This window comes from Pogona vitticeps, chromosome 14 (assembly GCF_051106095.1).
Source record: "Pogona vitticeps strain Pit_001003342236 chromosome 14, PviZW2.1, whole genome shotgun sequence".
Classification (NCBI taxonomy): Eukaryota; Metazoa; Chordata; class Lepidosauria; order Squamata; family Agamidae; genus Pogona; species Pogona vitticeps.
Genome location: NC_135796.1, coordinates 19041531 through 19066577, shown reverse-complemented (window position 1 = coordinate 19066577; position 25047 = coordinate 19041531). Strand labels below are relative to the sequence as shown.

The window sequence follows — 25047 nt, the reverse complement described above, 5'->3', positions numbered from 1 at the left end:
GGTCAAACTGTCTGATCTTAGAGGCGTCGGACATCTCTCCCAAGTGGTCGTCCATCCATGTTCCATAACATTTACCTTGTCGCCTTTTTTAAAAGCCATGAAGGTTCGTAGCAATCAAGACCTCCTGTGGCAGCAAATTCCACAGTCCGGCCGTATATATTCTGTGGGGAATGCGTTGTTCCTTTTCATCCATCCCTCGTTTCCCGCAACCTCAGCCTCATGGGCCGGGCTCAGATTTGCGTTATGTTCTGTTTTCTCCCCACATTTGCAGGTCTGCCCTGCAGATCCTCCACAAGGCTTGCGAGGTGGCCCGGCGGTACAATTACTTCCCGGGCGGGATGGCGCTCGTCTGGGCCACGTACTACGAGAGCTGCATCGCCTCCGAGCAGAGCTGCATCAACGAGTGGAACGCCATGCAGGACGTGGAGTCGACGCGCCCCGACTCGCCGGCTTTATACGTGGACAAGTGGGTTCTCTGCCGTCTGTTCCTCTCTTGGGAAGTTTTCTGACCTCAGAGGAAGGGTCTCCTAGAATTCTGCCCTTCTGCTGAGTCGGGGGCGGGGGGGGAGAAATGGAGGGTGGGATGTCCCAGAGCCCAGAACCATCCATGACATGGGACGTCCCCGTCAGCCTTTAGGGCTTGCCTTTGCAAGTTGGAGAGCCAAGCGGTCAACTAAAGATGCTGGAAAGCCAGGGCGACCTCCTGCTTGAGGCACCGCCACCTACCTTACGAGGCAGCAGAGGCTCCGGCTGTTCCTGCTGTTGCTTCTTCCCTCGGAGTGAGAACAGCTGAGGTGGAAGGGCTGGCTGGCTGGCTGGCTGGCTCGCTGCTCCTCACACTTGCCAGAGGGCGGCAAGAATGGCTTTGCTGTAGGTTCTTCCTCCCAGGTTTCCATGAATTTTTGCCCCAAAAGATCTGACTGCCCGCAAGCTCTCATCCAGGTGTCTGTTTTTCCCAGGCCGACTGAGAGGGAGCGGGCAGAACGGCTCATCAAGGCCAAGCTCCGGAGCATTATGATGAGCAAAGACCTGGAGAACATCACCTCCAAAGAAGTAAGCAGAACCTCCTGGGGTCCGTGGGGCGCCTGCCTCGTTTCCTTCCCTCCTTTCCAGTAAGAAGGAAGCTGCCAGGTGCACTGCCAGACCGCCTAGCCCCCCGGACCATTAATCTATCCACTCGTTCTCTTCCTCCTCCCCCTCCTCCATCACAGTTTAGAAATGTGGTGAGGACTCTGGGAGTTGTAGTCACAAAAAGTAATTTTTCCAGCCTCTGGATATCAGAGCAGTAAACCTGGCTTCACAGCCCGCCTGCCCCTGTTGTGTTCTCACAGGTAATCTCTGAGGTGGGTGAGGGGTTGTGACTGGCCAGGGTTACACACGGGACTTCAGAGCAGGTTCCCCTCGCTCGTGACTCCCGGCTCTTGAAGCAAAGGGTCTCTCGGCGTGATCTCGTTACTCCGAGGGTCAAGCGTATCCGGTCTGCATCCCACGAGGTGCATCCCGTGAGCGCTGGCCCTTCCTCACCAGCCTGACCAGGAGCTCAGCGACCCATCCTGAACACCTTGGTGGTGGGGGAGGGAGGGACACAACCTCCCTCTGCCCCTCTCTCTCCCTCTGGCCTTTGCAGATCCGGAACGAGCTAGAGAAGCAGATGAGCTGCAACCTGAAGGAGTTCAAGGAATTCATTGACAACGAGATGCTGCTGATCCTGGGGCAGATGGACAAGCCTTCCCTCATCTTTGACCACCTGTACCTGGTAAGCGGCCTCCTAGAAAAGTGGCCATCTGACTTCTGGGTCGAATTTTGCCCTGGGAAATGGGGTCTCTGTCTCTCCCCCCCCTCCCCTTTTGATTCCCCACCCCCACCCCTCTCCAGAGTGGTCTGAACCTTGACTCGGGTGTGATTCCTCCTGCAGGGCTCTGAGTGGAACGCCTCCAACCTTGAAGAGCTCCGAGGCTCAGGGTGAGTACCGTGCCTTCCAGCATCTCAAGTGAACTGGGGGGAGTGCTGCATAAATAGCCTGGTCTCCAGAAGAGAGGGGGGGTCTCCTCTTTTTCTCCCCCATCCTAGGCTCTCCTTCAAAGCCAGCCCAGCCTGTTCTGACCCCTTTCCCTCTTTGCAGCGTGGACTACATCTTGAACGTCACCAGGGAGATTGACAATTTTTTCCCTGGTATGTTCGCCTACCACAACATCAGAGTCTACGACGAAGAGACGACAGACCTCCTGGCCCACTGGAATGAAACCTACCATTTCATAAACAAAGCCAAGTAAGTCCCGTTGGTCTCCTCGTCTGTTCATTCCCGAGGGCTTATAGGTGCCAGGGGGGGCACCTTTAATCTGGAAATCCGAGCAGATCTCGCTTCCGTCCGCAGGCGGAGAGCTGAGACGGAGAGAGACAGGCCTGCTTTGTGTGCCTGTGGGCCCCCCCCAACCTACCCCTCTTTAGTCGGTGCAAAACTGGGCTGGGATTCGAACCCGACACAGGCTCCAACTCTCATCCAGTGGCCCAGGAAAGCTCCTTGAGAATTCTCACCACTGCCATTCTATGGAGGAAGTCGCTTTTTCCCTGCTCAGTTATTGGTCAACACTGCTGTGGGGGCGACCCGGGAATCTCAGAACCAGAGAATAATCCTAGAACTGTGGGGGTCAGAAGGGGCCTCGAAGGCCATCAAGTCCAACCCTCTGCTCAGGGCAGGAATCCAAACCAAAGCCGACCTGAGAAAGAGGGTGTTCCAGTTTTCTCTTAGTGAAGCCCTCCAGCCCTCCAGCGCATGTCCCAGTTTTGCACTCCTATAGAGCCCTGTGAAGCCCAAAAAAAAAAAAAAAAAAAAAAAAAAAGATTATTCTCCCTTCCCCATCCAACTCTGTCCCATCCATGTCTATACCCCCCCCCCAGGAGAAATCGCTCCAAGTGCCTGGTCCACTGTAAGATGGGGGTGAGCCGCTCGGCCTCCACGGTGATCGCCTACGCCATGAAGGAGTTTGGCTGGTCCTTGGAGAAGGCGTACAACTACGTGAAGCAGAAGCGCAGCATTGCCCGGCCAAACGCCGGCTTCATGAGACAGCTGCAGGAATACCAGGGCATTTTGGATGCCAGGTAATAAGGGGGTGCTTGGTGGTGGAAGAGGTGCAGGGGCGGTGAGGGTGGGAGTCAGGGGTCAGTTCCACACTGCCCTGTGTCCCATTGGCTGCTCTCCCTTTGATAGAGCAGCTCTCAGAGACAAACTTGTTTTAAATGTTCATTCATTCATTCATTCATTCATTCATTCATTCATTCATTCATTCATTCATTCATTCAATAGCTACCCAGCTTTTCTACCAAAGATCATGGGACTCAAGGGGACATACAATCAGATTAAAAACAGGCACAGATGAAACTTAAAACACAAGAAAACAAATTATCATGTTAAAATGCGGTTTATTTAAAAACCTGTTTCAGAGCAGAAAAGTACAACACACACACACACACATACCCTTTCAAAGCCCCTTGCTTAGCGGCCAGGTAACTGCCCAAGTTCTGGAGGAATTAAAAGAAAAAAAGCTCTCCCTGCCTGTGGGAGGAGAACCGAAGTATGTCCACCCTACCCTCTCTTGCAAAGGAACTCCAGGGCTTGGGAACGGCCACCAAGAACACCCTCTCTTTGGCTGGCAGCAGACATGCCTCTGAGAATAGCAGGACTGTGAGAGGCAACTCCCCCCCCCCCCCAAAAAAAAAGTAGCACAAGAGGTCTTATAGGGGGGAAGATGATCTATAAGATGGCCAGGACTGCCAATTGCTGTCAGTTCAGGAGGAGTCTTTGGGACTGTCCCCCTCAGATAGTCCTAAGAGATTGATTGCTGGTCCCTTTCTGTGCACCCCTCAAGGTTTTGGGGGTGACTCTGAAAGCCGAGGTGGTGTATGGAGAGAGGAGGGAGCTCAGGAGGTGTTACCTAGGCCTTAACTCTGCTCACTTCCCTCTCCAGGGGTTTGTGCCCCCACTGCGCTGAACCCTCGTCAGGCAGAGGCCTCAGAGCTGCTATTTCAGGCTTGGCGATGGTTGTGGTGTCTGAGGACTGCCCGCAGGCTGAGAGCATCTGGGGACTGGGGAGGCTTCCCTCCGCATCAGCCCTGGGAGTGGGCAAAAGCTGTCGGCTCAGCACATTTCTCTGCTCAGCAGCCAAGGCTTCCTGCCTTTATTCACTTCCTTGTAGCACGTGAAGCCCGGATCCGTTCCTTGCTCCCTCGGCTCCGCAGCCCCTGGTTTCTGCTGGCTTCTCTTCTTCTTTTATTGCTTTTAACTTACTTCCGTTATCTTTAGTGCACCTACAGAGCCGGCTAAGGCTACTGGCCCCGAATTTGGGACCCTGAATTGGGTGCTAGCAGTGTTTGGGATGAGACTGTAAGAGGGCACATTGTCTATTGTAATCCCCCCCCCCCCCAGTTTTCAGATGGCTTCAGATTTGGTTGCTGGTGGTCTGATGCAGCCGTTGCTAAGTCTCAGGAGGTCTGGGCTTGAAGGCCGGCTTGGCTGTACAGCTCAGGGAGTGGTCCAGAAACGGTCCTTGTCCTTGTCGTCCTAAAAAGTGGGGAGGGAGGGAGAACATGTACGCAGCCTCCAGTTTGCTGGCTAAAAAGTTGGGTATTAATGTAAGAAAATAAATAAAAAGTGCATTGAAGGGCTGCCTTATTTGTGCCAGCTGGAAGAGGCTGAAAGGGGAGAGAGAGAGAGAGAGAGAAACAGAATTGTGTGTTTCCAGAAGAAGCATCTTCTGCCCCCTTTTCAGTTCCTTTGGTTGATGCCAATAAAATTGGGCAGCTTCAGAAGATCTGCAGACATCTGATGGTCTTTTGGGGAATGAAATTAAAAGCCAGACTAACCTTTGACAGCCCAGAACTCATCAGGCAGAGAGCCTTTTAAGCTGTAATCACCTAGGCGTTCTCTCTCTCTCTCTCTCTCTGCCACTCAGCAAACAGCGTCATAACAAGCTGTGGAAGCAGCAGTCGGAGGACAGCCTCCCGCAGAATTCGGAGGCCCCCAGTGGGCCGGGCGATTTCTTCCTTGACGGATTTGACGTCGACCTGGACCCTTCTCCTTGCCAGCCCAGCTTCCCGGACCCCGGGGGAAACGAGGAGCCCGTGGGCTTCCACTACTGCTTCCGGCGCCTCTCGGACTCCTTGCCCGGGAGCCGGGAATCCTTTTTCCAGGTGGAGGACCTGGAGAGGGACGTGCTTCTCCAGGAGGCCGAGTTGCCCGCCTTGCCGGCCCTGCCGTTTGCAGGGTTCTCCGACCCGTCAGAGGAGGAGGAGAAGCTGGAGGGTGAGGAGAGAGCCGAAATCGCCGCTGGACTCGGCGAGCAAAAAGCCTGGAAGGAGGCTGAGGCTGGCCTCCCGAAGGGCGATGGCGTGTCGCCCAGGCTGGCAGTGCCGGAGGAGGGAGAGGCCAGAGAGGAGAAACCGGTCGAAAGGTGGAAACGGCGCTCGTCTGTGCAGGAGGAGGAGAGCAGGTTGAACTGCGAGAACCTGAACAACAACAACAGCAAGAGGAGCTGCCCGGAGGAGTTTCAGGTGTGCGTGTGTGTGCAGAGGGGTGGGGGGTGGCGAGGTGCAGGGCTTGGTGGGGCCTGGTGGGAGCAGGGGGGAGGCAGGACCTCAGGCCGTGAACTCTAAGGCAGCCCCGCCCACCCTTCTCCGTGGGACCATTTAGCAGTTCTCCCATCTTCAGAGGCTGAAGCGCCTCCTCTAGTTAAGAGCCACCCTCCCGCTTGGAACACACTTGGATCTTGTCCGGTGTTGTGAGCGAAGCAGGCTTGGGGGCCAGTTAGTCTAGGGGTCAAGAGGCCACCCAGGCCTGTAACCCTTTCTTCCTGTCCTTCCCAATCAGGTGTTATGGTGTGAGTTGGGGGGGGAGCAGCTGAACATTTCTCCCATGACGGCCCCCGAAAAGCTTGAGTTTCTGTGACTGCAGCTTTTTGTGGCTTTTTCTTTGTCTAGCGGGGGAAAGGAAACCCTGACTCACTGGGGCAGGAAGTTGGATGTTTTGACTCTGGTTTTCTCCACTGCTGTGAGCTAGCTGGTTTTTAGTAGCTGTGCTGGTGAGACATCTCTCAGAACACCTACTGTTTTAAGAGGAGCGGATTGCTCTGAATTCCTTAATTAGAAAACAGTAAACATATGATAGGTTTGAGAGGAAAAAAAAACACCCAAGAATAATCCTTTAATATTTTAAGCCCTTGTGCTCCTGCTGATATCCAGAGGGGGTTGTAGTTTGTAGTTTCTGTTTTTGCTCAGAGAGATGGGGACTCAGCATCCTTGCTCTGTGGATTCTCAGTCGGTGGTGCTCTCTTGAGGTCTTCCACCTTGTCTGAGCAGAGCCTCGTGCATTAAATAAATGCAAACCAAACAGAAATGGAAAACATTTTTTTTTTTTTGGCAAATGAAAATAAGTTCTCAATTTTCCAGTAATTTTAAAACTTGCAAAGACTTTATAGACTTAGATTTCTTTGGTCTTTGAACGACGTTATGCCCATCCGATTCCGTCTGGGTTGAGGAATCTAGCAGAGTTTGATGTTCAGAGCCTTGAACGTTCCGGCTGAAATCGCCTAATTAACCGGGCCTAGTTTTCGTTCTGATTATGCAAATGTTTAAAAAAAACAGAATCAACAGGATGCAAAAGACTCGGCCCCACCCCTTGGACTGTTACATCTTTGTTTTTCCTCATACGTACATCCAGTAGATTGACTGATCGTCTCAAGGGGGCTCTGACTCAAATGTTCTTAGTTAGGTGCCCCCCCCCCCCCGCTAACCTACCTTGCTCAGCCGAAGCTCTGCTTCCACCTTCTGTTTTACGCCAGGCCTCTGAGGTTCTCTCTTCTGGTTCCTTTCCAGCACGACACCATCTTTGGGATCCTAAACAAAGTGAAGCCTCCCTACAAGTCCTGCGCCAATTGCATGTACTCCTCCCTGGGATCCCCTGCGGATGCTTTTGGGGAGCCGCACGACAGCCTCCACCCCGCCCCTCTGTGCCGCAGTGCTACGGTCTGCACGCAGCCCGCGTTCCTCCCGCCGGGGCCCCCTGCATTTCTGGAGCAGCCGTTCAACGTGTCTCCACTTAGAGAGATCCGTGGAGCCAAAACCAACAGCTTGTCTTCTGCGCTGGTGGGGAGCAACCCACCCGTGCAGGAGAGCAGTCCCGGGAAGCCTGAGCCCGCTTGGCCCGACTGTGACGCTTCTGAGAAACCCAAAGACACACCAAGAACGCCCGCCGGTGCCTGGCTTGGCCCCAGACCTTCCCTCTGCGAAAGGAGCCTTGCCCTTCCCGAGGAGTCCAAAGAGGACGCTTCGCAAAGGAAGGAGCTCCGGCAGACCAAGGACCTGAAGTGCTTCCTCTTCAGCAGAGATCTAGAGAAACCCACCACCAACAGCTACCTGATGCAGCACCAGGAGTCCCTCCTCCAGCTTCAGAAGGCAGGCTTGGTTCGGAAGCACACGAAGGAGCTGGAGAGGCTCAAGAGCTTCCCGGCAGAGACCCCTGCCCAGGTGAGGGAAGGGCCGGGGGGCTCAGCTGACACGGCCATCCCCGAAGAAGGCCCGGAGCTGACGGCCCATCCCCAGGGACCGTGGCCTTCGCTTCCGGAAGACGCTGAGAGCGGCCTCAAGAAGCCGCACGCAACCCCTGCGCCAAAGACCTCCACGCCCGTCGCGCCGGCCCCGAGCAAGGCGGACCACATGAGCAGCTTCACGAAAGACTTCCTCAAGACCATCTGTTACACCCCGTCGTCCTCCAGGAGTTCCAACCTGACTCGGAGCTCCAGCAGCGACAGCATCCACAGCGTCCGCGGGAAGCCCGGCCTGGTGAAGCAACGGGCTCAGGAGATCGAAACCCGGCTGCGGCTGGCCGGCTTGACCGTCTCCTCTTCCTTGAAACGTTCCCACTCTCTTGCCAAGCTGGGGAGCCTCAACCTCTCCTCGGAGGACCTCTCGAGCGAGCTGGACCTCTCTGCGCCACTGCCAGACTCCAGAGAAGCCCAACCGAGGGAGCCCGTGGGGCCCTGTGATTTGCACTTATTTTCCAAGAACGCAGGAGGGGGACCCAAACCCTTGGCTAAACCCACCCCGGGGAAACTGAAGGCTGTGCCTTGGCTGGAGAAAAGCTGACCCATTTGGCATCTTCTTTTTTTTCTCCATTTCTTTTCTTTTTAAAAAAAAACAACCCAAACTTATTTTTCTTCTGTGTTAAAGGCAATTTTATCGTCTTTGGGGGGGGGGGAGGAAGAAGCGCAAATTCAACCCTCTTTCCCTTCGGGTGTTGCAAGCAGAAGGGGGGGTGCAAAGGGGAAGGGTTCTCAGACAAGGGCAAACAGCCCAAGGAAGAAGAAGAAGAAGAAGGTATTTGTCGCTTCCTGGTTCAGAAGGTCATTCTGGGTATCACATGGCCTCTTGCGTCTTCTAGAGCGATCCAGCGGCACCCCCTCTCCCTACATGCTGAGAGACCTCCTGGTTCCAAAGAGCAGCCGAGCAGAGCACAACAGTTTTGGTCCAAGAGGCCCCGGTTGAAGGAACTGACGAGGGCCATGGAAACACGCTACCTCCATTCTCCATGTTATTTATATTTATCCTAGATGTATAAGATACGAATAGTTGGGATTTTTCAAAATCTTGTCCTGAAGTTGCTATGTTTAAGGAAAAAAAACGAAACAAAACACTGACTTTGATCAGACAATAACCTGCAATATTTTTTTCTGTAAAGACCCCAGTTGCTAGGGTTCATTTTTAAGGCACTGAGCAGGGTTTGGAAAAGTTTGGGATTTTTGGACCCGGAATCCCAGATCCGCCCTCTGCCACCCCCCACCTGAATGTTGGCTGAAGGCCTCTGGGAGTCATCATCCCAAAACCGGAATTTTCTTTCCGAGCTGCAAGATTGGCAGGTTTCTAGGCTGGGTTTCTAGAGTCTTCGCTTGTTGAGCTGAACCAAGGTTTAAGTTCATCCTGTAAAGAGGGCTGATGATTACAAGACGTGCTATTTTCCATAGGATTTCGTGAATACACTTGGCAGCTTTCCCATTGTTGGGTTCCTGAGGGGGATGAGGAGTACAAGTCTGTATGCTACAGAGTTAGAGCCGTTGGGTTGCATTTTAACCGCCACGGCTGCATCTGAGAGAAGGCTGGGTTTTGTAAAATTGGGGGGGACCTGAAAATTCTCTGCCGTTGTTTCAGGGAGGGCAGAAGAGCTCTCCTGCGGAGAATTCAGACACGCTCACAAAAATGCAGACCTTAGGGATGGAGCCGTGACAGTTTAAGAGGCATCAAACTGCCCTAACTGGTGTAGATGCACCTCTTGCTAGAAAGGTGTTAAACGGTATTCAGTTCGGTTGCCTTCCAAGTCTGAAATTCATTCTAAAGCTCTTCTTAATATCTCTGGTTGCTGGTGAGAACCCGTTGAATAAGGCTGGCAACCGTGAAACATTGTTATGGGGCGCATTACTGTTTATGTACACTTGAAATTGGGGGGGGGGTGCTGGTGCAGGATGAACTGCTAGCCCTCCTTCCTTTTAGTTTTAAGTTTTATTTTTTTTATATAAGAAAAAGCTTTTTTTCCACAGTTCATCGCAGGACAACGCTAAGTTCTGGAGGGCCTCGGAACAGGTTGGGATCTGTGACAACCTCTGCAGCGGTTGTGAGGCCTCATTGATGCGGGTCGGGTCCTTCCCTGGGTTTTGATCGCCACGGAATGGCAGGGGGAAGGGCATAGAGGAACCCCAGTCAGTTCTTTTGAGCTCTTTCTCCTGAGGGTGTATCTTGCCAGCCACCAGATGGGTCTCGGGTGACTCGAAGGGCTTGTTTCTTCAAACTGCACTCTTGCTGCTTGCTCAAATAGGTGTGTGGACATAAGTCACAGGAGTTGGAGACCACTGGGGCTGTTCCGAGCCCTTCCTTAGAGTTCAGTGAGAATGCTCTTCTCAGGAGCTCTGGGGAGAACGCCTCTGAACCGCTGTGGGGGATGCTAGGGGATTTCTCCAACCACAGGCCCCAGGATGGGTGTTAAAGGTGGTCTCCAGCTGCTGTTAGCGTGTCGTGGGAGACACTGTCAAGGGCTCAGCTGAAGAGACTCTGGTGTGGATCGTGATCAACGTGGTCCTCTCCAATGTCCGGTGTTCCTCATGAACATTCGCATCCTGTAATATGCATTTCTCTCAGCCCCTCTGGTGAAGAACAGATTTTGAAGAAAAATCGTAATACTATATAGGTACTTGAGGCCAAATTTAAGACGTCCGTACTGTACTAATGTTGGTGTCATGATGGAGGTTTTGAGTCCATTGCGAGTTTGAAATGTTGTCCGTCTTTGCTGCCTTTTGTCATGTGCCTGCGTAGCTGGTTTTGGGGGAAAAAAATGTGTGTGATGTCGGGAATGGTGGTTTTACCGATGAGAAGAGCTGCTTTTTCTTTTCTTTAAGGAGCCAAAGACCAAAAATTTCTTAAGCGCCGTGCAGTGGGGGAGAGATAGGAAAACTCTTCACACCCTAGAGCCACACCTTCGGATTGGAGTTGAGAATTCTCTCCTGAGTTGTGTTTCATCTGCCATCATGGCTCCTGCGCTGTAACTCCCATCATCCCTAGCCAACCCTACCGATCTGAAGGCCCTCTGGGGCACGAGGTGCCTCAGTTTCCCGGTGGCCATGATCCCCATCAGCTCCTTTGCTGACAAGCTGGTTCAGCCCAGGGTGACCCTTATGGGTGCCCATCTCCTCCCTGTTACCTCTGGCTTCATTAATTGAGGAAGTGGGCCGTTGTTCCCATACCGTCGCTACTTGCCTACCTGGTTCCCCCAGCATCGTAGCCGTCCTTTTTCAGAGTTCAAGACTCCTGCACGGATGTGGCCTTGGAGCCGTTTCCACGTTCCTTGTTTCTTTTTAAATTGCTACTGAACAACATGCATATTTGATTGCCATCTTTCCGCCAAAATGGGGAGGTTTGGCTACTCCTGCTTCCAGCCACGCATGGGGTGCTGATGGCCATTATGAAAAAGGAGCTGGTACCCCCCCTCCCTTCTTTTTCTTCTTCTGTCTCCACATTTCTGTCGCAGAAGTGAACCTTCAGCCTGGCTCCCGGTTTCCCTTTAGCGACCTGCATCCTTCCTTTCTCTTGGCTCATGTCACCTTTTGAAGGCGTTTCTCCATCTCTGGAAGAAGCACCGGCAGTTGGTGTTTTACTTCTGATAGTCCTGTGGGCCTCCCGAAACACTGAAGAGCAATATATATATATATATTCATCGGGGCATTAAAATCTGCCAAGCACAGTACCTTGTGAAACCCTAACAAAAAGGGGGTTGTACTCGCATATCTTTGAAGGGGGGGGGGTGTTCTGTTCAAGAGTTCTGATTTCTCCTAACTGGCATTTGTTAATGTATGTTGTGCCACATTTTGGAAGAACAGAATACCTAGAAAGGCTCCACCTTGAAGGTGGAACACATTGGAATAAATAATCGTATTCATTAATTGCCCTTAATTTCTCTTGGAGTTAGCTGGTGAAAGGACTGTGTGTCCAGTCCTGTTCCTCTCCTGACCGTCGCCCTTTGCAGGAAGTGAAAATTATAAAAAAATCCGTTTAATGGGCCAAATATTCCCTCGCCCCACCTCTTTATTCTGGGGGGGAGGGAAGTTTGCTCCCTCTTCAACAGAAGGCAAAAAACCTCTATCTCAGGTCAACATTGTCCTTTTAAAGAAAGCAAACAAAATATTTGAAAGCAAATGTTTTTAAGCCGATGCAACTTGTCTAGGCTTTATCATGCCACTTCAAAGGTGGTTTTTTTTTTTGTTTGTTTTTATTTCCCCAGAGAACCAGGAACTGTGCCAGTATGTCTGGGCCGATGCATGAAATGATAGCTGGTTTATTTTGCTCCATGCATTAGTGGTCTTTTTTTTTCTTTGTTTTTTTAAAAAAAAAATTGAGTGCCTTGCAAATAGTTTACAAATACTGTGTATTTATGTGAAGCTCTGCTCTATTGGTTTCAGTACCATCGGTGTTTGTGATGCCAGTACAGATCTGTATATTATACTTTTGGTATATGTATGTATGTACCTATATATCATGCTCGGTTTACCCTGTCATTTGGGAATAGCTAAATAGTCTTCCGTTTGTTATTTGAGATGGTATAAAAATGTTTTCGACATCGCTAGGGTGTTGTTGTTGTTTTTTTTCCACTTAAAGAAATAGCTGATCCTCTTTCCACATGTTTAATCTATGCAGTGATAAAGGCACATGAGGATGTTTCCAGGGGCTCCTACCCCTAATATGTTCCTCACCAGGAGGATGTGGAGACGGGTTCTATGTCAGAGAGGAAAGAAAAGCAAGGAAGAAAAAGAAAGTAAGTTAGTATTTTCCTCTGTTTTCCATCCAGGTAGCCTTGAGGATTCTATTGCCGATGTAAGGTGGGTGATCCCACCGGCACATGAATCGAAGTCTGACATTGCTAGACCTGATTAACACTTGCCCTTCCTTGTGTTCACACCTTCCAGGTGGGTTCAGCGACAGCTCCCATCATTCCCAGCCCTCGTCCATGACGGCTGGAGGGGGTGGAAGTTGCCGTCTGACCCAACCGGAGGGGAGAGCTACTGTGCGCTTTGGCCAAGGTGGTTGAGGGCTTTAGGCTTCTCCCTGTGCTCCCCCCTCCTCCGCTGCACGTCGAAAGGGAGAGACCTCAGGAAAGGAAGGCAGACCCCCGTCCTGAGCATGGGCTGAGGAAAGAATCGCCAATAACCACCACCATGGGGGGGCGGGGGGGGAACAGACTTTATTTTTTGAACACCAACTCCCAGAATTCCCCAACCAGCCATAATAAAGACCGCAACACTCTTATACCTGCCATCCTTGGTTTCCTGAGGCTGGACTGCAAAGCTTGGGGAACGTGCCCTTGTTGAATAACACCTTGGGGGGGGGGGAGGTGTGCCGTTTGTCTATTTGATTGACTCCAACTTCCAAAATCCTTCAAGAATTCCCTACATCTACAGGCACGTCTTCCTTTCACTCACCTGGAACAGGGCCGACTTTGTGTTTCCTGTTGCTAATTGGGTTTAAAAAACAAAGAAACCTGCCTGGCCTGGTGCTCACCAGAAGACCTCGGTGGCCTTTGGGAGGTGCTGTCTGCGGAGCCTAGTGGGCAGTGAGACTCCAGCTCCCACGAAGGCCCAGGAGCGACCAGATGAGCTTCTCTTTATGCCCCGTTAACGACAGGAAACACAAGCCTTAGAAACTCCAAAGTAGGCCCTGTTCCAGGTGAGTGAAATGTTGTCTGCAGGTGTGTATCTTTGGGGGAGGGGGGCTGGGGCTCCCCAATATCTGCCAGGGAAATTCCTGGTGAATTCTGGGGGTTGGAGTCTCAATAAATAAATAAATAAATAGCACACCCCTAAACAAGAACACCCCCCCCAAATAAACCTGTCACTGGCCATGCTGGGCAGGGGATGCTGGGAACTGGAGTCCAGAAGAGCCATGTTTTTCAAGCCCTGACACTGGGTGGGTAGAACCTAGTGCCAGGGTAGAAGGGTGCCAACTTCTGTGCCCCCCCGTCTCTTCCCTTGAATTTGTGAGCAAAGCCCACCTGTGCCTGAAGGGGCTCACGAAGGTGTTAACGAACGAAAACAAACGGGTAGCAAGCCACTGGATTACTGACGACGAATCTTTTTCGTACGGCTCTTTCAGTTTTTCTTTCCTTCCAATTCTGCTTTTTTTTCTTTTTAAATATTTCAATACACTGTATATATATTTTGTACCGGACATTCAGAGGAGGGGGGGGATGTATAATGCACTTTTTTAAAAAAAATATTGGTAAAAGTGTACTGTAATTATGTGCTTCTTGTGAGGAAACAATTAAAAAAAACACCCACATTTTTCTTTACAAACTCTCCTCGTGTCTGGAGTGACTGTTCCTCACTATATATTCAGCATTTATTGGTGGTGGCGGCGGTGGGAGGTCAGGACATTTCATGCTTTGCAAAAAGGAGCGTCACAAATGAGCAAACGGCCTTTTCTGCAATTTCCACAAAAGTTAACGAGCCCTCATAAACCCAGTCAACTCCTGCTTCGTACTTTGTGGCCTCCGAGGAGATCCAGCCTGTTCTCCTCCTCCCTTCCCTTTGCAGCAGAAGAATCAGGCCAGCCAAGGAAGGCATCTTCTCTGTGAAATAGGCCTTTTGCCTCTTTTTATGGGGGGGTCTCCCACAAACCTTCATAGCCTGAGCATGACCAAGGTTCATGGGTCCCGTGAACTTTGGAACCAGCCAAAAACCCAAACCTAAAGACACAGGAAGTACAATTGAGATAAAACCAGAAGCAGAGAATAATACAAGAGTTTAATTGTATAAAAGGAAGTTAAAACCAGCAGCGGGGGGAGGGGGGGATGTGTAAAGGCCCTTAAGCGATTCTTAAAAGGCCTGGAAGATTTACAGTCACCATCTTCATCAAAACATCTAGCTTCTGGATGACACGCACTTCCGTGGTCCCCATAGCCATTGGGGCTTTGGGAACAATAATCATGAAATTTCAACCAGTATTCTAAGCTGTTGCAGATCTCAGAAATCACACCATCAGAGCTACGAAAAACGGCAATATTAGATACAGCGTATATACTGTGTCGATATTTAACAGATACTTAGGTTTTTGGTTAAAACTTGCATTTGTTATGTAATACCGGTCAATGTTTTATAGTTTTGATGGACTATGACCAGTATTATTAGAAGAGGAGGAAGAATAAAGGCCTCCACCCAATGCTGGAAAAAAACCCAAACCCTAAAAATACAGGTAACTAGTAAACTTTCCAAGGGAGTAAGTTACATCTTTAAAAGGCACCATGTGAGCTGAAGAGCCATCGCTCTCCCATCTCTGTCTAGACCAAAAGCTGGCATCCTTTATCCTGATTCCCGGTAGTGTGTTCTGTGCCAAACAAACCCATCACAACGCTGCTCAGGGCAATTGCTTTTCCACTCGTTGGCAGAATCGGCTTAGTTAATTACGGGTACGCAAAGGAGATCAACAGCTCCCTTCCCCTAATTCTCACCCCCCCCCCGGTTTGATGAAGAGTCCTGCATCACTCAAAAGCTTGCAGTCTTTGTGGATGTGTAGTTCATACTCATGCTGACCCCCTCGGGGGGTTTCTTTGGATTTCGTTTTGTTAATGTGTATTTTATTTGACTCCTGGACGCACACACGAGGGTGTGCTGCCAGAGAAACACCCAGCAGGCATTCTTAGCTCTTTAACGATCCATGTTCTGATTCTTAAAATTTCAGCATGAGTCAGCTTTATTCCATTTCAGAGGCGGCAGAACCTTACCAGGGTGCCTCGCCAGAAAACTTTGCCTTTAAAGGCAACCAGTCTCAGCGCCGCTGGGTGTTTTTTAAATATATTTTTAATATCTCTGTGTGTGTGTCTGGAAGGAGTTTTTCCCTTGGCTGCCTGGAATCTCTCCCACAATGGAAGAAAAGAAATCTTTGGTGTTTATCTTCACAGACAGGCCAAGATTCGCTCTGTGTTTCAGCGCCATCCCCCTCAAGGGCTGCTGTCAAGAAGCACTTCCTGCAAGCGGGTCAGATTCAGATTCAGCAAACCGGCAGTGTCAGCATGCAGGGTTTGCAAAATTGCTTTTATAAAGCAGGTATTCGCCCCCCCCCCCAAAATAACTTCTTCCTGGCTGTAAAGCTGAAAAGTAATGATGGTTCTTTGCAGTTCTGCTGGTTGGTGACTTTATGTGACTTCTTTTCTGTGGAGGGCTTAGGACTTAATAAGAAAATAACCCGGAACCTGTTGAAATACTTCTAAAAACAGCTTCAAATGCTATTTGAATGCTAATTTTTGAAAGTTCCTTTTGGAACTGAAAGTCTTAGCGAGATTGAACTTTCCTGTTCATCACATGTGTCTTTCCCAGGCCGTAAGTCACCTGTTTACCCAGAAGAAATGTTTTTAATTGGGCAGGCATCCTGACTTCCTAGATCAAAGGAACATGGCTCATTAATAAGGTTCCTTATTTTTGTTTCTTTGTTTTGTTTTAAGGTGAGGCAGTGAAAACATGCCTGAGGCCCAGTTGAAAGGGCTTTCATTAATAAGTAACTGTGTTCTTCACCTGGCTGGTCATTTGGTATATTTCTGTGTAATTCAGTGTGGTTAGCTCTGCTGTGTAGCTTTCCAACCTTGCACAGTTGTGGTGCCGAAACCAACAGGCATTGATCACACGATTGGGATATTTATGGGATGACAATATTGCTAGTCCTGAATCAAGTTTGCCAAAAGGGCAAATAACTGGGTTCTAGATTAAATCAAGTCTGAAATCTCCCTACAGGACTACGACTGAAGCTATCGTAGTGCAGGCATATTGTGAGGGGATGGGATTCACTAGAACGGACAATAATGCTAGGAGAAATTGATAGCAGCAGGAAAAGAGGAAGGCCAAGCACAAGATGGGTTGACTCCGTAAAGGAAGGCAGGGCCTTGAGTTTGTAGGTCTGCTATGGATTGGGCTTTCTGGTGGTCCCTAATTTACAAGGTTGCCATAACTTGACAGGACATAAGTTCTGAATCCATAAGAAAACGCAGGCCTTTGGGTTGCGTTCATCTTTTCATTAAAAGGAGATACACAAATACTCTTCCTTTTGACCCGTGGGTGCCTGGCCTGTTCCCAGAATGAACATATGCAAAAGCTTGTTGAGCTGTACCCTTCGCTTTGATTTGTTTCTGTTAGGGGAAGGGGGGGAATCATCCTCCCAGGCTTTGTGAGACAGCGCCATGAAGTGTGGGATGCTCCCTGTTTTGGTGGCGGCTTGCAAGCTGAAGTTCAGTTGGTGTTTTCCTCCTGCTCCGTGCAAGAACTGAATGTTTATATCCTGTTAGGAAGGTTGTCATGGCAAAAAAAAGAGCAAGGAACAGTCTCTGAACAGTAATATTCCCTTTGCTTTAGTTGACGGGCAAGAGGAGGAGATATTTTCCTCCTCAAGCATATTCTGAGCTGGCCAACGGGAACAGAGGCGAAAAAACGAGAGCGACAGCAAACAAAAAACAGCCAAGATTTTGCACAGTTTGAGCCAATATGGAAGAGAGGACCAGGGCTGAGGTTTCTGGAAGTCTTTCTGTGGCCTTGCACTGGACAAAAATGCCGTTTTCTTAACAAGACACCACCCATGTGATGTGTTGCCTGCCTGGACTGGATATGGCCCCCGGGGAAATGCTATTATCTTCTCGTTGGTTTGCTTATAATATTTTATAGGATGCTCTGCCGGCGTCCTCTCAGGGCAGCTTGCGATAAAATAATAAGACCGCAATTTGAATAGAATGAATCATTAAAAAATCACATGTCCGGGGAAATAAAAACAGCAAAAAAAGAGGAAACCTAGCCAAGATACTACAGAGCAGTAAAATACAAGAAGGAGCCAGTCTTTGAAAAACGTACCCATCTGGGTTTGTGTTAAAGTTTTGCTCTGTTGTTTTTCTGTCTGTGGTTTTGTTTCTATTGTGACGTTTTATTATTGTACTCTGTTGTGACATGTTTTGGGTTTCATTTGTGTCTTGCCCTTGTATCCTGGAGGAAAGGTGGTTTAACGTATTTTAAAGAAAAAAAATCAGGAACGAAAAGACGGAGGCCATTAAAATCTTTTTCCCCCTCCCCTGTGCGCTGAGCTCATCTCTCATGGAGCTCGGAAGCCACTAGTTAAAAGATGGGTAGTCAACTGAAGCTAGTGCCTTTCACTAGTGAAACTATGTCACCTTGCGAAAGTAACAGAGCAAGGAATTTTAAACTACTTTTTGCATCTGAGTAGCAACGTTAGGTGCAGATGTTCAGAAGTTACTTTTAAGGGCCCTTTTAGAGTCCTTTTGAAAGATTTTTCATGATTTGTGCCATTCCCTTATCAGACCTAAGAGAACTGCCGCAGTTACTCTGGGCAAATACTATTTCTTCTCAACTTTTATCTCTTCTCTCTCCGACCCTCCGCTTTTCACTCTGAACCCTGGGAGGAGTGGGCTAAAAGGCTGCCCCGCCTCATGGCCGTCAGATCTTGTTTGCCTTCCCGTATATTTTTCTGGCATGCTGATAAAGACGACACAACACACAGGTTTCAAACGTGGAACCTGAATAACGGCTTCTTCCACCCAAGTAACGTCGGGACAGTTATCATCTGGCGATCCCAGAGGAATGCTTAATGGATAGATGATGTGGGGTTTTTTTTGTGTGTGGTGGTTTTTTTTTAAAAAAAAGACCCTTCCAAGATCTGAGGTTTCAGGAGCAAGAGTTTCAGAGATGAGAAAAGGTAGCGTTTCCAGGCTTGTCTTGACGGCTCCCCGGAGGCCTCCAGCCGGCCAATGCGAAAGCAGGATGATGCCCGAGCGGGGCCTTTGGGTTCTGGCCCGGGGCCGAGGTCCCCTGCCATAGGGCAGCCTTTCCCAGGAGGACGGCCTGAAGCCAGGTCTGATCCCAAGGAGCGACTCAGGGTCTCTTGCTCCCGTGACCCTTGGAAATGTGGCTCTCAGCCGCCTGCGACAGAGCATCGTCAGCATCAGGAGGGGCGGAAGAGGAACGAGGAGGTGAGGGAGCCAACGGAAGAAGCGGTTGCCCTTCAGGCTGTGCCCTGGAGGGTCCGGCTGGCTTTGTCGGCCAGTTCTGCCTTCCTCCGTTTTTTCCTCGTCCCCCGTCGCCTCCATTCCTCTGACGCCGGCTGGTGCTCTTGAACCAGAGCTTGCATGTTTTTCTCCCCGCAGGCTCCCAGTCCCACAATCACCCGGCCAGCCTGGAAGAGGATCCGGGAGGTTGAAGTCAAGAGTAATCATATTACAAGCAGAGGTGTGGGGAAGGGGGGAGAGATGGGATGCTGGCTGAGTCTGAGAGCAAAGCTGCAGGTGGGGGGGTGTTGGTTTTTTTGGGGGGGGGGGTTTAAGGAGCCAGCCCTGCTCTCCCCAGACCACTGCCCTTCCCGGAGCCTCCCTAGAGATTCTGCGAGTCCTCTTCTGACCAGGGAGACTCGGAAGGGATGAGGAGAGGGAAGCCGGACACCTAACAGGCCATAAAAGGCAAGAAGCAAAGAAGGGAGGCCTCGAGGATGGGCGCTGGACCCCGTCAGCTCTTGTTCCCTATTTAGCCGAAAATGTCAAGTGCCCGGAGAAGCAGACAAGCTGATTTCTTTCATGGAAAGTCCTCCTCATGGAGGGAGGGAGCAGGGGGAGGAACTTACAGATCTGCCTGTTATGGAGCAGAGCCTTGATCTAAAGTTATAAGGAGGAAGAATCCTTCTGAACCCCATGTTTCCAAACACCTGGGGTTTTAGATGAGGTTTTGGAGAAGGAGGGTCTCAGTAAGGAATTTTACCCTAAGACGTCTCTGTTTATCTCCAGCGTGCTTCTCATGCTATTGCTGTGCACTTAACAATAACGCAGTTTGCCTAAGCAGCTCTGGATGCTCTCGGTTTCTCCCCTCTCTCCGTCCACCCCTCCTCTACCCCTTTGCCCTAAATGACTCTTTTTTTTTTCTATGCACACGCCGGGAACCGGACCAAGGCCCTGGGATTAGGCGTCGTGCCACACACTGTCTAAGGCAGGGCTGTTTGGGTTAAAGGGATTCAGTAAGGAGGGAACCTTGTCTTTAAAAGCAAAGCAAAAGAGAAGTGGGCTGGAAAAGCAGCAAGGTGCGGACGCTGAGGTTCCCGTCTTTCGGAAAAGCCGAAGAAGAGATCCCAAACCGTCACAGCGAAGAATTAGAAGGGGAGCTTGCTAGAATATAATTCATCCTTCCGGGAGGTGGGGGCCGGCGGAAGGTCTACTGTAGAAGAAACAGGATCCTTTGGATTTTGGAGTTGCTTTGATTGCCACTCAGGTGGGGAAGACCTGTGTCATGCATGCCTTCTTAACTATTTATATACCCTGTCCTGGTTTGGCTGTGCATGCTGTGACTCTCTTCTCCATGGCTGATCTTTGATTTCTGTCTTGTTGATAGCGCCCCTCCTCCTTAACTAGGGGTCCAGGTGTCCAGCCTGTCGGTTTTGTATGGCCATGCTTCCTTCCCCCTGAAAACCAATTATCAAAGGGAACGCTGAGGTGGAAAGTCCACTGGGGTCTGACCACGGGGGAGCATCATCACCTCTTTGGGGTTTTGCCTGTGCAGGACTGGGCATAAAACATTCAAGCACTCCAGAGAGGGCCATGGAGGCCACTTTGTGGCACCGTTCGGGATTTTCGCTGAACAGCAGAAGCACGGCAGAAAATAAGGAGGCCCCTCAGACCCGGAGGACGTCCAAGATGAAATGTGGTGCTCGTTTTACTTCAGCAGAAGAGCAGCTGGACCGCGAGGCTGAGGAGGGAAGCAGAGACCCGGACAGGAGCAGTGATGTCCACCTCTCCACAAGAAACGGACACGCGGACACAGGCGAGAGAGAGACAGGCCGGGCGTGGCCGGGGTCACACTCCCATCCACCCTCGAGCAGAGAAGCCGCCGGACAAGGTGGGGAAAACGGTGCCTCCTTCCGGGTGATCCAAAGGCTTTGCTCCACCGACGGAGGAGGCGGTGGCGGCAGGGAAGTGAGGGCTCTTTTGTACCGGGTGGAGGAAACCGAACTCACTGCCACCACCCGAGAGGGGGAATCCCACCCATCTGACTTTCCAGAACTGGACAGGAAAAGGGAAATGACCGAGCCCAACCGGCCGGCCGTTCAGATAAATAACTTTGGCCGTCAGGGAAGTTTTGGAAGCGAAGCTGCAGGTGGGAGTCCGACAATGATCAACACTCTGCAGGGAACGCTGAGAAGACAGTTAACCCGGTCGGATTCGGAGAGCAGCGTGGAGAACAGACAAGTCACCAAGCTGATGCTCAACTCCCCTGGCGAGGATGACAGAGCCAGCATCCTGAGCTGGCTCGGTTCTTCGGAGGCATTGAAAAATGGAGACGGGGATGGCGCTCCAGCTGAAAGCAAGCCAGAGTTGGAAGGACCAACAGCCCGGCTTCTCGGCAACCCAGATGAAGCGCCGAGAGAGCTCTCCGATGGTCCCTCTCAGGCAGACGGTGCAGCAGATGGTTGTCAGACTTTTCTGATGGGCAGGAAGGAGAGGATGGAGAAAGCTGGACAAGAGAAGGCGGCCGAGGGCCTGGAGATGAAGGTGCCTGCTGTTTTGGATCCTGATTTGGTTTCTGGAGAGGGTTCAAGAGAGAGGGACAACCGGTCCTCCTTGAACATGGACGGTCTTGACCCCTGCAACGACGAAGAGGGCCTCGAGGCAATCAGCCGGGCGAGTTCCTTGCAAAGCCTGGGCTTGGAGGTGCCCCCGGCCGATGCCCCCAGGCCCACCACGGCCATGGTCGTCACACTTGCGAGCCCTGTGTCTGAGGCCGCGGGAAAAGTTCCCTGCCAACCTGCTGCAGCAGAAGGTCTGGGGAAAGAGACGGAACGGGTGCCGGAAGAGCAGAGGAAAAGGACGAGGAAACAAGAGGACGAAAAGGCACTAAAAGTGGCGGACGTGAAGAAGACGTTTGAGAAGCGCAAGCCTGCAGCGGAGAAGGCTTCTTCTTCGCCACCTGCTAGAAAAGGTGAGCCATTATCGCAGTGATGAGCGCAGGATGGCTTGTGTTTATAGTGGCTGATGAAAATTATCCTCCCCCACCCACCCATTCACCCCGCTCAGAAAAGGGTCTTGGCCGTAGAAAAGTACAACTCCTTATCTTGGGATCGGAGCTTAGAGGGGTGACGCGGGGGACTGCCATTTCCAGGATCCCTCTGCTAGCCTGATCACAGGTAGTACATAGTCGTTGAGGGATTCTGGAAATCCTGGAACCCCCCCCCAAAAAAAAAAAAATAATAACTTGTCACCCTTCTATATCAGATCATGTGCATAATGTTGCAAACCAGATTTCAGTTAACACAGAGTTCTGCCAAAGGCTAAATATTGAGCTACAGAAAGAGGATAAAAGGATGCAGTTGTCTCAAAGTGTGTGTGTGTGTGATTTGTGTGTGCCGAGGACCAAGAAAGAAAGCTTTAATCTCTGATGAAGAGGTTTCAGTAAAATTAGCGAATAAATAGATGCCAACACCTGTAATCTCTTAACTGGTAAACGTCCAGAAGTTCTGGTTATATGGTGAAACTTTCCAGCCCTCTGAAACCTGTTGAAAATTAAGTGTAACCTCTTCAGCTTTGCAGCTTCCTGCATCGCAGCTCAAAAAAAATCCCTTGATTCAGACTTACAGCTCAGTTTATTTTATTTTATTTTGTTGGAGTTTAATCAGCATGCTCTGAGCGCAACATATGGAGAAAATTTCTGTCCTACCTTTCTAGCTCTCGCACTGCCTGCAGGGACGGTGATGTTCAACCAGCGAGGCCTTTTTTTTTTTTGCCTGTCCCAGCTGAGTGGCTAATTGGAAAGCTATTTAAAAATGCTTTTATTGCACAGTGGGGCTAATGTTGTTCTGGAAGGCGAAGAGGTAACGTGATGCATTCAACACCAGGTGCCTTGATGCCGTTCTTTCCTGTTGAGAGAGTCAGACATTTTAAAATACAGTGGTTTTGGCATGGGGTCCAGTTTCTCAGAAGCAGTACACCTGTTCTGGGTTTTAGTTTGAACTTGTAACAGAGCTATGCAATGAGCCGAATCTATTTCAGGAATGAATTCAGCACCATGGATAGATCATCCAGTAGGGTTCAGACAACAATCCAATGTGGGCCACCTCTGGAAAAAGGGGAATGACCAGGCCGGCCCTAACAAGTCTATGCTTAACTGAATTTTAGTATTTTCACGTTCTCTGTTTTTTTTTGGGGGGGGGAAGGGGAACTATTAGGGGACTGTAAAGTCACATTAGCAGCTGTTCATGGTTATGAGAACCTCCTGACTCCTGAGAAATGCAAAGAGCAATTAGTTGAGAGATAATCTCTCGAGAAGGCCATATCTAAAGGGGAATAAATAATGCATTTCATATTCATCATTCCTGTTGCTTTGGCCGCGTGGCTGATATTAATTTTTTGGCAGCTCTTAGAAAGCAGTGAAAATGTCAATGTCTCTGCAGAGGCTGCACATGACCAATTAAATGTAGGAGCAATTAGGCACACTCTGCAGAAATGATGGTAAATACTCTCTCTCTCTTCATCAAACTATTCACCAGCGGAGGACAACAATGGTGCCAACTTATTTTATTTTATATAAATCTTCTTGTATTTTGAGTGTTACTCTTTGACTAACAGTCTGTTATATCATATAAGGTGACACAACGTAGATAGACAAGTCCATCTGTTTCTCCAGCTAATCATAGTTCCCTCTGTTTGTGTCTCTGTATTTTAATTAGCAGAATCCAGGTTTTTCTTACCGAGTGTGGAATATGGCGATAGGGTGTTTATTCATTTGCATATTGACAAATATTAATAGACTGCTTAGATGGGAGATTTAAAAAATACAGGATAAACACAACACGTAGAGCGGGTAAGTAAGGCCACATTGGAAAAGCTTGCAAAATTAGGTAAGTTTTCAGCCTCGGTCTAAAACTGGAAATAGCTGGAGCGTTTCGAATTTCTGAATACAAAGTCAATGCAAGGAAAATGCAGTTGATAACGCATGTCTTGTGCTGATGTGTATATTTTATGTGTCATTGATCTATGCATCTACACCTACTGATCTTAACACTTTTGAGTTGCATGAAAGTGAAACGCACTGAATTTTGAGCCACTGGCACAAGTGCCTCTAAGAGCCTAGCCTCCCCCATGGATGTCATGCATCTGATCCCACCACCAAATAACCCTCTTTCCTCCTCTATCGCAACCCTTTCTCAGGTTGAAAAGTGTCTCCGGACTTTATGATATAAATATTTGGACAAGTGAATAGTTCATTATATGCCATCATTAAATTATACACACATCCCCACCATGCCGCCCTTTGGAAGGGCAAGGCCCAAGTTCTGATCGCTTCCACTAGCTTTTTCCCCCCATTTTCCAAATCGCAGCTCCCCTTCCTATTCAAAAAGCTGAACTCGACAGGTCAAATAGTATATTCAATTATTTTTTGTTAATGAATTTTTAAAAAGAATGCCACTGCCAAGGGAAAAGGGGTTATTGCTGCAACGTATTGTACTAAAATCCCAATGCAAAGCCCTGCATCTCAGGTACTGAGCGGAGGAGGCCACAGATCTGAATACAGGACTTTAGGTCTGTGTCCTTGAAAGTACAGTATTTACACATTTGTGTGCATTAGCATGTGTGTGTAAGGAAAAATACACAAACAGGGCTAGGCAACATACACATCTAACACTGAAACAACATTGCGATTTTATTGCTCTCTCTGTGTGTATGAATGCACACATCTCTTTGTGTGCTTTTTAAGGGACACACAGGTACGCGACTCTGAAGCAAGGGTGCACAAAGCTGGCATGTGAATGTGTGTAAATATTGGTGTTTGTGTTTACGTAGATACTAGTGTGAACACAAATACACAAAGCTGTGTTGTACCATTGAAACGGCCATGGGAATAAAGGCCTTTCCTGATGCACGCCTGTCTAGACATACACGGGTGTGCATTTGTGTGTATGCACACATACCCGCACACAGGCGTGCACTGGCTGAAGTGGCAATAAATGACTTTTATTTCTGGGACTGCGTACACGCGTATACTTGTGTGCGGGTATACACACCCCACAGAGACCTCTTTATGGATGTATCAGGGCTTGGAACCGTCAGAAATGCGCACACGTGCGCAGTGAAGAAAGCGTGTGACAGGCTCGTGTGGGAGACAGGTGTGGCGCATGCGCGCCGGGGGACCCGGCCTTCGCTTCACACAGGTGTAAGCGCGCGCCGGGAGAAAGAGCCGAGCCTCTTCTTCCCTCAGGGAAAGAAGCTCCCGCCCTTTCGTCTCCTCAGCCGCCTTTCCCCAACCTATCCCCTCGCGGGACCTTCCCTTCAGGCAAGCGGGTTGGCTGCCGTCCCTCCCGCGCTGAGAGCCGATTGGCTCTTCCTCTCCCGCTTTCCCACCCACACTCGGGGGGTGGGGGTGGACAGGGCGCGGTCGGGGCGGGGGGGAGGGGGGGAAAGAAGAGGAAGCGAGGATGAGGAGGGGGCGGGGCTTAGAAGGAGGC

At 50.0% G+C, this 25047-nt stretch overlaps 1 protein-coding gene across 2 annotated transcripts in view; it reads left to right on the top strand.

Annotated features, from left to right (window-relative positions):
• Positions 1-13878, top strand: part of SSH1 (slingshot protein phosphatase 1) — a 32309-nt gene extending 18431 nt beyond the window's left edge. For both annotated transcript variants that reach the window (XM_072983197.2, XM_072983196.2), the window contains 8 exons: positions 272-466; positions 960-1053; positions 1628-1756; positions 1916-1962; positions 2123-2269; positions 2899-3099; positions 4950-5547; positions 6868-13878. In XM_072983197.2, coding sequence (XP_072839298.2) covers positions 272-466; positions 960-1053; positions 1628-1756; positions 1916-1962; positions 2123-2269; positions 2899-3099; positions 4950-5547; positions 6868-8136 — 2680 coding nt within the window. In that variant the 3' untranslated portion in view covers positions 8137-13878. The remainder of the gene's footprint in view (positions 1-271; positions 467-959; positions 1054-1627; positions 1757-1915; positions 1963-2122; positions 2270-2898; positions 3100-4949; positions 5548-6867) is intronic.
• Positions 13879-25047: the final 11169 nt, after the last annotated feature.